Raw genomic sequence first — 15104 nt, forward strand, 5'->3', positions numbered from 1 at the left:
ATACGAGAATATTCAAGAAAACACTTTCTAAAAGATACAGTTCTATTCAAATAGCAGGAATGATAATTATAGGTGGGAGTTAAGTGAAATTAAAATAAATTGGTTAGCCCAATTCACCAGCATCTGCAAGATCTCAGAGCCTCAAAGGCTGTGATGTAAACCAGAAGTAGTGGAAGCTGGGATTATAGCAAGATGTAGTTGTCAGATATTCTCCATTGTCTTCCTGAGTGGGGTTATCCTATGTCATGTTGGTACCAAAAGCCTTATGATCCTGTCATGAGAATTTTAGTGAAGGCAGGGCAGGAGTTTTCCTCATTCAGAAGTGTAAGATTTGGGAAGAGCCAATAGCATGCAATGTGGTTCTCTGCAAAGCCATGGAGACGAAAGAGCCCAACTCATTCTTTCCTCCTGAGTAATGTAGAGACCATGGCTCTGTGTTTTTCATGATAAAGAAGTCACACTGTTCTGGGACATTTAGGAACCGTAAAATATGTCATGTGGTGGGAGTCAAGTGTAATTATCTATGCAGGAAATGCTTTGAAACATGTGAAGTGCTTTGTAAATGGCTTGAAATGATCATTTAAGAAGCTTAAATGATTCTTTAATGTACCCTATCGAGGTGGTCCTTGTACACAGGAATCATAACCTCAATAGCTAAAACTTCCTTTTAAATTGCTTGAGTGTCGTTAATTTAGAGGCCCATAAATGACAGTTAAAATGCAGCTTGGGTTTTGGCAGATTCCAAACACATAGAAAAGACTTCTCAGCATAAAATTATACTTTTGCTTTCTGCCATATTGATTCTAAGGTGGAACTCTTAGGATGTTTTTGCAACCAAAAAGCATCTTAGGTGCACTGGATTCATGTAGTTCTGAAGTGTCATGGCAAACATATTTTAGATGCTTATTGCTGCAAAAAGTATTTTCCCCTTAGCAGATTGGAGGATGCAGAATAGGTAAGAAATTAGTCTATTCTGTTAGAAAAAAATGCCAGTTTCAGGGATGTCAATTTCCATTTATATCTCAGAATCTGATTTTTGCATTTGTTTTTCTTACTTTCTCGGTCTCTTATTTGTACCTGGAGAAATTGCCAGATTCCTTCTTGATATTTCTGTAAGAATTGGGAAATAAAATCTTTTTTGTCTTTTTTTTTTTCTTTTTCTGGAGAACGGGGGTCTCGCTATATTGCCCAGGCAGGTCTCGACCTCCTGGGCTCAAGCTATCCTCCCGCCTCTTGCCTCCCTGAGAGCTGGGATTACAGATGTAAGCCACCGTGCCCGGCCAATAAAATCTTTTTTTTTTAAGTCTTTATATTTTATAAGATGCTTTTCAGTATAATCAAGTAGCCAATGATTTGTTGAGCACCTACTGTGTCTTAAGCTTTGGCATTTTCACACGTAGTCCACTCAATCCTCATAGCATGGCGGGTAGAGCATCCTAGAGAATGAAAGCGAGCTTCATCTGAGAGGCTTTGAGACCTGGTCTGTGTACCTTCACTTGCCAGTCTGCTAGAGAAAAACACATATTTAAAAGCCTTTCCAGCAGGACGCATTCATTCATGTATTTCCTATTTTAGGCCATTTGCCCAATGTTTAGGGTGGGAGATTTGAACTAGTCTAAGGAATGAGCGAGAAAATTTAGCTACAGGACCCAGGGGGCAGTTCTGCTTTCTGGCTTGGATCCTGGAACGGAAGAGCCTCTCTGGGTTTCCCTGAACACCTGGAATTGATTTGGGTTTTGCTCTGACTTCGAAACATTTGCTGAGGTGGAGGATGGTGGAGGAGGGAGGAAAGAAATAAATCCAGTGATTAAAAATAGCTTGTGCATGTCAGGTGCCTGAACGAATTTGGGAACATGCCTGCAATCCCTTTTGTCTGGCAGGTCTGAACTCCGGCGCTGCCGAATTACAACTGCTTTCATTTGTTTTTCCTGCTTCCCTACCATGTAATGGTCAAGGGCTCATTGGAACCATGTGTGAGCCTGGTGAGTCACCAAATCCTCAGGACTTCAGTGGTAATAATGTGTTAAAACTCCTTTTGGGGGATGGGGCAGGAGGTGGATGAAGGGAAGAGGGAGAAGTCTGAGGTCACTTCCTACAGATGTTCAGTGTGCTGAGCCCTCTCTACAGGCTTCTTTCTCAGGCCTGGCTGCAGGACCTGAAACCAGCTTCTCCATGCAATTTGGAGCTGCCTTGCAGGAGACCATCTCTTTTGTCTTAGGGCAGCTTCCCTCTGTGGAGAGGCATCTCCTCTGAGTTGGCACGTTGTACCCAAAGAGCGTGCTTTCCCTAGTGGCTGTGTGCATTGGCAGCAAACCGAGATTCTGTAACTTGAGACTGGCTTGCATTTTTGGTCAGTCAGGTCACTGGAGGGTGAATTGGGGATTTTCTATGCAGCTTCTTCTCCCTTCTTTGCAGTGGTTTTTATTGGCTAGTGACTTCGAAAGGGTTAGGTATTAAAAGAAGTTCAGAAACCCAGTTGTATGTTTCCTAACTCATATGAGTCTGTTCCAGGTCTCATGGTGTCCTATTGTTTGGGACAATAATAGACAGTTTAGTTGGGATGGGTGGCCTCAGCATGGGCACTGAGTCATTTATTGCTTTGCTCTTGCTGGAGCCAAGAGTCCTGCGTGTCCCCCATTGTGTTGTCACATCATTGGGTTTATGAAAATACAGCCAAGGAGCTGAGGAGGGACACTTGCCTCCCTTCTTTGCATTAACCTTAGCCAGAAGCTTTGTGGATTATAGCACCTCCCTAAGCTGGAAGGCCTGCCTGCCTGGTTTCTAGTGGCTATCACAGGAATCACCACTCCCTCCTACTCTACTTCAACCCTGCCTTTGTATGAATGAGAGAGGGCAATAGAGACTGTCTTTCTTTGAGATTCCTTTGCACATTCTTCTGAGATCATTAGCTTTTTTATCAGGAGAATCCTCTTGGAGACCAATGACCACTCTCCAGGGGTCATCAACTTCAGAAGCAGAGCTGTCAGTGTGGCTGCAGCCATTTCTCTATTTGTGTTGGTCTGAAGGAGTAAAGACACCTTATCTCCTAAACCGGGACTTGTTGTCGGCAGTTTGGCAATGATCTTACCTTTCACACTGCCCTTCTGTGCTGGCCAGAACTCCAAGCCTTTTTATTTGTTTTGTACACTTTAGTTACAGTTGTAAGTTCATGAGAATGTTGACCATTAAGAGGAAATATCACTGCAGCCTTCTGCTTGTAAGAAGTGGAAGTCCCTGGAACTGGCTTACCATCTTGATTTGAAATCATCTTTCTGTGATCCAACATTGGCACTTTCCAGATCATGACAGTGTTGCTTTGAAAGAAGTTCTGTGGTTCAAGTGGGCCAATGTATGAAATACAGACCTAGATTTAAGCATGAGAGAAAGTAACTTGAAGCCTTTTTTATTTTTTCCTTGAGTTTATTTGCCTCTTTTTAAACTTTAACTCTATGATCTCCCTTTATCTAAAAATTATCCTTGTGACAATGAAATATTTGTGGGTGAAATGACTTGTTGTCTGGGATTCGGTGTATAATTCTTCTGCATGTGTGTATCAGTGTGCATGTGTGTGGAAGATAAAATAAAAATGGGTAGTATTGATAAATTTTGAATAGAGTTTCTCTCTACTTTTATGTATGTTTGAAAATTGCCAAATAAAAAATGTAAAACTCTATGAGGGATATAGACACCACCTATGAACAGACCTCTTTTAAAAGTGAATTGAGTAAGTGACTTATCCAGTGTGTCTACACTAATGGCATAAGTGAAATCAGAACCCATGGATTTTGATCAACAAGTTGTCAACAATGCATGCCCCTCTCTCTCTTTTTTCTTTATCTTTAGAATCCTATCTTTCAGTTTGGAGAACTGTTCTTTTATCCTCTCCATGTGGACCAGAAGGTTTATTCTTGGTTTACTTTTACTTTAAAAAATATATTTCAGTAAGCCTTTATGTAATGAATTAAACTTCTGTTATATGCAAAGTTGCCCATTAGGTTGAGTCAGGGTTGCACATAAACAGAAGGAAGCCAGGTTTTCACTTAACCCATTTGCTTCATATGGAAGGAAGCCTCACTTGCCTGGGTGCCAGGAAAGGAAAAGATTATAGTTGATTCTGTAAATGGCTGTTAATTATGTTCTTACGGGGCTAGCTGTATGAAACCCTGGGTTTCTTGGAATAGTTTTAAGTTTTTAATCACTCCTAAAATCTTTTAAAGTAAGAAAGGAAAAGTCCCATTTTTTTTTTTCTCAGCTCTGAAAATGTTAGTTTTCCTGGATATCTGATCCATTTCTGTTTGCAGTAGAATAGAGAGAAAGACCCTGAATTTTAAGAGTTAGAAGACTGGCTTCTAGCCCCAGCTGGTCCCTCTTGGCCTTGTGACTTTAGATCAAGCTCTTGATCTCTCAGGGCCTTGATTTCCTCATCTGTGAAATGGGGACCTTGTGATACCTTTCCAGGCCCCTCAGCAGTTTTATGTTTAGAGGATATTTTGGAATAGTGTATGTGAAGAGTCTTGGCAAACTGTAAAGCATTCCTCAGGTATAAGGCATATTATTCTCTCTTAGTATTTCTTTCATGCTGCTATTGAGTGCGACCATACCCAACACACATGACTGGTATCATAATCTGATGGGGTTGGGCCCAGTTCAATGGTCATGCAAAACTGGGACGTGCACCTTGGGTTTCTTGTCCTTGGCTGTATCCCTCATCTCCTAACCCTAGGATCCCAGACGCTCCAGTCTTCCCATGATCATTGATTGAGAATGGTGAGAACATAAACTTGTGAGGTCAGTAAGGCCAGATGTCTTGAACTTCTTGCCAAACGAAAGCCACCTAGTGTTTAGATTCTGTGTACCATTGTTGATAAGAGCCATTCGGTTTCAAAGAACTGAAAAGAATGGTATGAAAAGACACATGAAACACCCTGTAAGGTTCTTGGAAACTGAACAGCCCTTAACTTTGAGTTACATGTAAGTGAATGGAAACCCTTGTTTTACATTTCACTTGAAACATCTATGAGGTGGTTCAGGGTTAGGCCACAATGAAAAATGAGCAGATGTTTCCCTGCATTCAAAATGCCACTAGCTTATTCTTCTGTAGATTCAGGGAAAGCTACCTGCTCGCTTCTGTCTAAATACTGTGCAATCTTCTTGCAATGATTATTTAATCACCAGCTTCTGCACAGCTGTCCTTTCAGAGGTCTAGGGGAATTCCTATAAATATTAACTGAAATTTGGTGTCCCAAGGAATAATCAGTGGGCAGGAAATATAATATAATTGCAATATATTTATGTCCTCATTTCCCAGTGCATCGTGTTTACAATCTCCACTGTGTTGGCATAGTCTTTCTCCAGGCCGGATTCTCAGCATTTTGAAACAAATACGTTATTTGAATTTAAGATATTATAATTATTAGCACAAAGGAGATTTCAGTATTTTTCCATAAAATATAATTAGTTAATGTCTATGGAGGTAGTGATTAACTTCCAGACACTGGTTCTTAAATTAGAAATATTTCGTACCTAATGTAAAAATATTATAATAGGTGATGAAGTAAAGTATTTTAAGAGTAAAGAGATATCTGCTTAGGCTAAGCCATGTCAGATTTTTCACCCGTGTAATGATTTTATTATTGTTTTTGATGAGTATAATGAACAGAACTGCTACAATCTGCAAACAACATAAAGGGAGTTTTTGAATTAGTTTTTATGTGATGAGTTTATTTTCTATTTAATATACACTTTTGAGCATGATTAGTCATCATTTAAGAGCAGTACTCACACAACTGAAAAAGACAATCTTTGCCAACTGTTCACTTACTTATAGAAGGGAGTTTGACTTTTTTTTTTTTTAAACTACAATTCCACACTTTATAAGATGAAGTTCTGACTTTTACATCTGAATCGTTTGGCTCCAAGGACAATGCTGTGCCTTCTCTGGAGCTGATCAAGTCCAAATGCAAGTGTCCTAAGTGGACAGGGATGGTTTCCCCCAGCTGGGATGTGAACCCTTTTTTTAAAGAGATCTAGCACTTGAGTCTTACAGCCAGAGGGACAGAGCCAGGCACCTCTGATGGGGCCCCAACAGCACGTGGACTGGGCTTGTGGAGATGGCATTGAGGTGGAAAGGCAAAAGTAATTCTAGCTACTTTCCTGGGAGAGAACAAGTGAGAACCCAGAAATGCCTGCCCCCTGACAGGAAGTAGAAACCTACGTGGAGAATTGTCAGCTCAGCAGTCCTGTCCAGACCACACTGCCAGGGCGTGTGGAGTTATGGGAGGCAGACTCAAGGAACTTCTTTTTCAGGCTTTCTGCTGTCGTCCTTGGCTGTTACCTCACACTGGCATCCCACTGTCCCAGCTTTCATGTTGAGAAGATTCTGGGGGCCTCCTAGTCAGTCTCATCCTTCAGTTCCCACTACAGCAGAACCACTGCTTGTCCGTTTGGCCTGGCCTGTGTTTTCCACATGTGTTGTCCTGGCCAATTTCCGCCATCAGTAAGGTCCTTTTCATCAAGTCATAAATCTAATGGAGGGAACAAACACACACAACAAAACCCACACAGTTCAAGTTAATGAATTTGTGTTGGATGGGGGTGAAGGCAGGAAAGTTGCTTCAAATTTGGAAAAATTTAATTCACTTAACATTTGTTGATCGACTTGTGTGTTTAGCCGTGTGCTGGGAGCTGGGGCTGCTACAGTCGTTTCTTCTCTCAGAAGCAATACTCTCTGGTTAACTAGAGAGCCCTTTTCTCTAAAGTAAAACTGATTTCTACTCTAAGGGAAGACATTTCTGGACCTGCCGCTTAGCTGTTCATGGAGGTGTAGAGTGGGGATGGATGGGGAGCAGCCATGTGTTTCTTAGTGACTCACTTGATGATTACTCCATCGTTTGAAGGGCTGGATGTTATGTAATCAACATTCTATCCCCTCTCCCAATTACTTCCCTCTAACAATCTGGGATTTTCCATCATTTTGTCAACCTTCCTGGAGACATGTTGATTTTTTCCACTAGATTTTTTTGGGCATGTCCCAGGGCAACCTAAACTTACCACTCCCTGGAACTTCAGATTCCTCGTCATTGGCAAGGCCTGGAAGAGCAGCTAGGGAGCCCTTCTGTTCTTCCAGGGCACAGCCTGGACTCTAGCAGTTTCCTGACACTATCACTAAAAGCAAACAAGAGAGAAAGTGCCACCTGTCCTTCTTTTATGCAGTGTAATCTCCACTTAGTTCGACATTCAGAGGCAATATATTTGCTCCTTTCTTCAGAGGTTTATCCTATGCTTAATTTCATTCAGCCCATAACACATTGTTTGTGTCCAGGGAGTATTTTTTAACCAAGCGAAATTTAGGAATGGCCAATTGAAGAATTTCTGTAGTAGCCTTGCCTGGAACTTAGTCATTTTATAAGTCAGTCTCATGGGATACACTGAAGATTCAGGTTTCTAGAAATCACTTTGGTAAAGTGTATCACTGTCAAAAGGTAACAAGAAAGCTAGTAGGGATTCTCAGCTCATTTCTTTGCTTATTCACTTTTTGTGGGAAATTGTGCCTGAGGTGAATTCAGAAGATGTTTACGTTCAGCTATATTTATGTACCAACACTGGGAACGTGGTCCGCAAACACAGGAGGATCTGGATGGACATAGCAGAGATTAAGGTGCATGTGGGTGTAGCAAATGATGATACATTTGCAAATCTGCAGGCTGTAATGCCTCACTCTTCTTCACTACTGACACTAACCAAGCTTTATAGATTTTTCATCCCGTATGCACTTCAAATTGGCTCACTTATGTTATCTGCCTTGCCACTTTTGTAGTCAAAGCCACCATCCTCTTTCACCAGGACTGATGCAGTAACTTTCTAAAATGTCTTGCTCATCCATTCATACTCACCCCCTAAACCACTCTTTACAGAACAGATAAGGTGATCTTAAAACAAAATGATCTTTTTTTAGTTGATGCTGATGTCCCTGCTCTGAGGACTACACTTTGAGAACCACTGATCTGGAGTATTCTTTTCTTCCTAAATTCTCATGCATCCTTCACATCTCAGGTCAAACATCTCTCTTCTTCTAAGGGAGGCCTTTCCTGTTTCCTTCAGACTTCTAGGAATTCCTGTTGCACATTAACGTTGCATCATGTACTTCTTCTTTGAAGCCCTTGTTAACACTGCATTTGAACATTTAACTGTGTAGATAGATTTTTAGTGGCTGAATCTACTGCAAGAATCAGATAGCTAGCTTCTGTAGAGACTATTTTTGTGTTGTTTCTTTAATTCCTTGCACAAAGCAAGTGCTAGATAATCATTTGTTGAATGAATGAATATTGTTATTTCATTTTCATAGGTAACTGAAAGCATGTAGTAACATTAATACTCTCGGTAAATGTGAAAGATAAGCAGGGACTGTGTATAAACTAGTAGAGGTGTTCAGGAAGAGTAAACATATTTGTTTGTCAGGGATGCAGGACATTTTAGGCCTAGCACAATGTGGAAAGCCCCTTAAATGTTGTCTGCTCATGCTGGCACAGTGGCTCATGCCTATAATCCCAGCACTTTGGGAGGCCGAGGCAGGTGGATCTCTTGAGGTCAGGAGCTCGAGACCAGCCTGGCCAACATGGTGAAACCCTGTCTCTACTAAAAATAAAAAAAACTAGCTGGACATCATGGCACATGCCTGTAATCCTAGCTACTCAGGAGGCTGAGGCAGGAGAATCGCTTGAACCCAGGAGGCAGAGGTTGCAGTGAGCTGAGATCAAGCCACTACCCTCCAGCCTGGGCGACAGAGTGAGACTCCGTCTCAAAAAAAAAAAAAAAAATTGCCTGCTCTGGTGCTCTGGGGAGGATGCTAGCACAGTTGTTTCTCAGCTTGCCTTCTTATAGCCCATTTGTAATGTTTTATGATTGGTTCATTACCTATATAATTTTTGTTATTCATATGCAATTTTTTCATGCAGATATGGAATGTGCAGATGTCCCACTATTAACTCCAAGCAGCAAAGAAATGATGTCTCAAGCATTAAAAGCTACTTTCAGTGGTTTCACTAAAGAACAGCAACGACTGGGGATCCCAAAAGGTATGGTTTTGTAGTTGGAAAAGGAGTGGTTGGGGTCAGACCCTTTGGGAAGACTCATTTTCTCACCTGGAGTGTGTGAGGCAGACGTTACACTAACCACATTGGAGTCAGCAGCTATGGGCCATGGCTGTCATCTGTTAGGACAATCGTGACACACATACTGAGGCTGCTCCATCTCCTGGGCTTGTCCCTGCCATCTTGGTATGACGACAGTGGTCCTCAAACCTGCCTGTATGCTAGAATCCCTTCTGGATCTCTTGGAGCAGCTCTGATGTTGGGCATTACACCTGCTGTCATCTGAACTGCTAAGTATCATTGGCGGGTGTAGCCAGGTTAAACCTCAGGTCATGTATGAAGATCGCATGTTATCAATACTACAGTGCTACTCAAAGCATAGCTTATGATAAGTACAGACTTTGCAGAGTATCTGGTATAATACAGGCACCTAATAATGTTATTACCAAGTGCCATTTGAATGAATGACTACTACTAATTGCTACAATTATTACCACTATAATTGGCTAAGATAAAAAATAATTGAGAATAATAGTCTCAAGTATATTATAACTTAAGAGCAGGGAGAGGCATGAGCAATCTCTTGTTATTATTGCTATTAAAGGAGCCATTTGTTCTCTTGTTCAGGGCTTTAAATAAGTCCAATGGGAATAAGGCAGTGAGAGAGGAGATGCATGGAAATCTTTGCCTGCAAGGACAGAGAATACTCATGTGGTACTTTTTGGCTGGCAGTAGTGACCTCCTAGCTGGTGAAATAGAGAAGGCGGAGATGATGAATGTGGAAGGGAGGGTTATGGAAGGCACTCAATTATGTGCAGGCTAGGCTGGTGCTTCCTCATTCGATGAATAAAGATAGCATTCTCAGCTAAATTCAGCTCCTTCAGTCTCCTCTCTGAGGCTTGGATAGGAGTTAAGAGCCCGACCTGCTGGATCTTCATCTGATCTCTTTCCTCAGACCCCCGGCAGTGGACAGAAACCCATGTTCGGGACTGGGTGATGTGGGCTGTGAATGAATTCAGCCTGAAAGGTGTAGACTTCCAGAAGTTCTGTATGAACGGAGCAGCCCTCTGCGCCCTGGGTAAAGACTGCTTTCTCGAGCTGGCCCCAGACTTTGTTGGGGACATCTTATGGGAACATCTAGAGATCCTGCAGAAAGGTAAATATGTGGAAACAGGGAGAGGTGGAGGTTATGTGGGGTTGCTGTGAGAGTAGGTAGGGGGCTCACCCAATGGTGGGATGTCAATGCCTTTCTCTGTGGGCATCCTATTGTAGGACGTATGTGGGGATGTGCCTAGTACACTGCTCAGCATACAGCAGGTGCATTGGGGGTCCAGATATTAATCTTCAGCAAGATTGTACTACTGAAGCTTCTTGGATTGCAACATTCTAATCCAGGTCCTTATCTCAAACCCATGCCCTGTTTGAACAAGCAGTGCCCACAGCCAACCCAAGAATAGTTTGTGTTTGTTTGTTTGTTTGTTTGTTTGTTTTTTCTGCAATCTTAATACACACTGCCTTGATGCATGCCACATAATACCTGATCACATCCCGGGAAAGCTTAGCTTCTGAGACCGTATTAATAAGACAGATTTCTCTGCCCACTAACTGAATTGGAATTGCAGTAGTGCATCATACCTTTTACATCTGGAGCAGGAACTGGGGTTATATCGGGACGCTATGTTGCAACCTTGTAATGACATGGCCTCCCCTAACAGCCTCTTCCAACCTTTTTGGACCAAGTGACTCATGTACCACAGTCCTGGCTGAGTATAGAAACAGCAGCAGGCGGCAAACTTGGGTGTTTTTGCGCTTATTTTTCTGAATTTTTTCTTAAAATAAATTGCAGTTACCAGCAGTCAGCAGTGCCCTCCAGCTGACTGTAAGCCTAGAAGCCCATTGCCCTCTCTAACCCAGGCCCACCCTTTCCCTGTGGTCATCAGCTCTAACCCTTGGCACAGACGCTGGGGGAGGGGAGCAAAACTCAGGATTAGTACTTTTACCCCACATAATACCTTCCTTTGTTTAAGAATATATTCCATTCTGCAGTGCTCAAGAGAGACCCAAGCTAGATTTCTCTGTGCTCAAAAGTGTTATCTTTATTCCTTCTTTTCACCTTCTGTTGAAAAATAAGACATAAAGGAACACAGGAAAGAACTAGGTGAGTCTTTCTGTGGCTGCTTTTACCGAGGATGGCAGGCAGTTGCACAGGCTTCCCCAAAGCACCGGCATGTTCTCCGTGCACAGACACCCACTCATAGGTGTTGACATGAGCGACCTGTTTATAGAGGGAAACGATATGGCAGGCTCCTAACAGATCAGATTTGACTGTTGACTTCTAAACACAATAGCAGATTCCATCAGAATGTGTAACCCAATATATTCTACTAAGAGGCTGTTTTCCTCCATTTATCACAATGGACCTGCCAGGTGTTTTGGGCTATCTAAGCTCATCTCTGATTGTAGTTACAATTAATATCTTTATCATGTCTCCTTGTTTCCAAACTGCTTTCAAATATGTTTTCTCTTTGGATTATCAAAATAACCGTGTGAGATAGTAAGGACAAGTCCTATTATTGTCCTCGTCTGTAAAATGAAGCTCAGGGTAGGTGATTACTTCAGTATCACTCATCTCCTTTTCTTCATTTTATTTCAACTTTCAATACACTTTTATTTATTTTATGTATTTATTTTTTGAGACAGAGTCTCGCTCTGTTGCCCAGGCTGGAGTACAGTCACGCCATCTCGGCTCACTGCAACCTTCGCCTCCCAGGTTCGAGTGATTCTCCTGCCTCACCCTCCTGAGTAGCTGGGACTACAGGCGCAAGCCACCACGCCTAGCTAATTTTTGTATTTTTAGTAGAGTTAGGGCTTCACCATGTGGTGAAGGTCAGGATGGTCTTGATCTCTTGACCTCGTGATCTGCTCACCTTGGCCTCCCAAAACATTGGGATTACAAGCGTGAGCCACCGCGCCCGGCCTCAATATATTTTTATTTAACTTAAAATTTAACATCCCATCCTGTGCTTTTTGTATAATAACGTGGACTCACAGGGGCCTTCTGGCCCCTAAGACTGGTTTGGCCTCGCTTAGGGTAAAGGAATAATGTAAGAAAATTTAAGAGAATTAGGATATAAGTCAGTATGTTTGAGAGCAAAAGTCATATCATCCCACCCAATATTCTGTTGAGAGAGGCAGAAAGAATTCTCCCTCTTCAGGTTCAGTTACTTGAAGAGATGAGCATGATGTTTGTGCCGAGCCTACAGCTTTTGTTCTGTAATTAAACTAAAGCAACACAGCACCAAAAGAGCATAGCTGTTTGGGGTGGGGTGGAAGGTGAAAGGTACGGGGATGTTTCAATCTGATAAACTGCTAAAGCAAAGTTTAATCATTTTATCTCAACTGGGAACTGTTTTTCTGTGCAGGCATAAACTTGTTTTCCCATCAGACTTTGGTCCTAACAAGCTATCAAATACCTGAGGAAAAACCCAAACCCATACTCTCTCTATGTCAGATTCTTATGGTGAAATATAATCAGACTGCTCCATACAAGAATCGGAGCCATGGCATTTGTTCCAGGGTAATTAGAGGATCCTAGGCTTACTGCAGTGTCGTGCAGAGCGTTCTATCCGCAGGTGCACTTCGTCTCCCTTCCTTTCCTTTTCCTAGGGGAGGTGGCATCTGGGCAGGAGCTTGGTTGGGTTGCTTTTCTCTCCCTTGACACAAGCCCAGTCGCATTTCACCAAATGGAGTCACCTTACCAGTGTCCTGCTTCTTGTCTGGGCCTGAACTTGAAACCTGAGGGCAATGGGAAAAATACAAAACAAAAACCAGACATCTGTTAGAGGAAATGGAGAATGTAAAATCTACGGCCTAAAGACTGCAATACATTTTTGAGAAGTTTTGAAATTGATCAGTTTGGGGGTTGGGGATTGATCCTGCTAACCTGGGATGTACTCAAGCCTTTGGCTGTAGTGTGGGCGACATACATGCAGCACGAATGCATTGAGAATGAATGCTGAATGCCTTCTCAGCCCTTAGAGATTACTCATGGATTCTCTTTCCAAGATACTAAATCCCATTTTGCAGCTACTGAAATAATAACCTTAGTCATATTTTTTTGATCTCATCTTTACACAAGGCCACAGTCAGGACAGACTCAGATACCAACCCAGTTAATGAGTATGCAGATTTCTTAGAAAAGGGGTTGAGATCATTGTGGTCTTTGCATCCAAGATCCTTTTAGGCCAAGCATGACTTGAATATTGACCTCTTTGTTCATTCCCTATCTGTTCATTGCAGAGGATGTGAAACCATATCAAGTTAATGGAGTCAACCCAACCTATCCAGAATCCCGCTATACCTCGGATTACTTCATTAGTAAGTTCATTTCTACCCCTCTTCTCTCATGATAATAGGAAACTAGGAAAAGACCCCTATCTCAGTCAATCTCAGGCTCCTTCATGGTAATTCTATCAAAAATAATATCTTCTTAGATGTAGACTCTTCTTTGTTACTTTATTTTATTATTTTCCACAAATCACAAAGTTTCAACCTATGTATATGTTTCATTGACCTACCAAGTTCCTACACACTAGGATCCTTCTCCGATATCTTCACCTGAAAGTCATGCAGAGAGACTGCAACTGGACCCCTGAACTTTTGTTCCTATTTGATACTGTGCATTATGATGGCCAAAAGAGGGTTGGGTTAGGGATTTGATCTTGGTCTTTGTTCTTTCCTTTTTACTAGTGGAGATGATAGCATTTCCTCCAAAATCCTTCTTTAATAGTGTGCTATGCAGCTTCAAATTCTATTATAGGAAATACAGTCTTCTCCTTTTTCGTGTAAGATACCCAACCATACTGAAGAGATAGCCTGAGGGAAAGAATGAATGTAGGCCTGTTGCACTAATGTAAGCTCTGAGATATAGGACCCTCTTATCTGATGGCTCTGCTTTTTATAGGGAATATTAAACAGGTTTTATTTTTTCCTTTTATCTTTTTACATTATTACAATTTTTATTCCAGTAACACAATGCTATTAACTACTCTGTGTCAAGAGCTTATTGTGTGGGGAATGTTGGTGGGCGTTTTACCTCTATCCTCATTTCATCTTCATCACAGTGCTCCAGGAAAAATCGCAATCACCCCCATTTTATAGATGAGGATATGAAGTCAGGAAATCAATTATCTTGTCAAGGGCTAAAGCTGTTTAGTAGTGGACAAGGTTAAAAATGCAAGCCTTTCTGATTTAAAGTATTTTCCCTTTATTCTCTAAGGAGCTTGTTCCACATCATAGGGCCCTGTAGATGGTGAAAACTGCTTATTTTAGGTACAAATCTCTCCTCTCTTTAATTGCAAACCCTTTGTTTCCAGGCTATGGTATTGAGCATGCCCAGTGTGTTCCACCATCGGAGTTCTCAGAGCCCAGCTTCATCACAGAGTCCTATCAGACGCTCCATCCCATCAGCTCGGAAGAGCTCCTCTCCCTCAAGTATGAGAACGACTACCCCTCGGTCATTCTCCGGGACCCTCTCCAGACAGACACCTTGCAGAACGACTACTTTGCTATCAAACAAGAAGTTGTCACCCCAGACAACATGTGCATGGGGAGGACCAGTCGTGGTAGGTCATATTTCTTCTCTAAAAGCTCTTGGGTTTACACGAATTACGCGACTTTGTGAGTTTTTTTCAGGTTCCATTTTTTTTTTTTCTCATTTATTAGACCTGCAGATTCCTCAGTTTCAGCCTTCCCATCTTAGAGTGTCCAGCTACTGAGAACTTTTCATCGTGGTGTTTTAGCCAAGTCCATTATTATGACAAAGGCCATGGGGTCCACAGTGAAATCAAAATCAGGCAATCTAAGAAATTAAATGTCTTACTTGGGCAAAATGTTTTACTCAATTAATAACTCTAGTTGAATTTGGTCATTTTGAAAGGTATGCTCTATTTTCCTTGAGGAGGACATAATCAAATAAAAATGGTTCAAGTGGCCACCCTGGACAACCCTTAAGCT

General features: G+C 41.8%; 1 protein-coding gene across 2 annotated transcripts in view; it reads left to right on the forward strand.

Moving 5' to 3' along the window:
• The window catches only part of ETS1 (ETS proto-oncogene 1, transcription factor), a 128540-nt gene that overhangs the window by 87602 nt on the left and 25834 nt on the right, over nucleotides 1–15104 (forward strand). For both annotated transcript variants that reach the window (XM_012496006.2, XM_003253387.3), the window contains 4 exons: nucleotides 8955–9074; nucleotides 10045–10245; nucleotides 13389–13466; nucleotides 14465–14713. In XM_012496006.2, coding sequence (XP_012351460.1) covers nucleotides 8955–9074; nucleotides 10045–10245; nucleotides 13389–13466; nucleotides 14465–14713 — 648 coding nt within the window. The remainder of the gene's footprint in view (nucleotides 1–8954; nucleotides 9075–10044; nucleotides 10246–13388; nucleotides 13467–14464; nucleotides 14714–15104) is intronic.

Source organism: Nomascus leucogenys, chromosome 15, assembly GCF_006542625.1.
Source record: "Nomascus leucogenys isolate Asia chromosome 15, Asia_NLE_v1, whole genome shotgun sequence".
NCBI lineage: Eukaryota > Metazoa > Chordata > Mammalia > Primates > Hylobatidae > Nomascus > Nomascus leucogenys.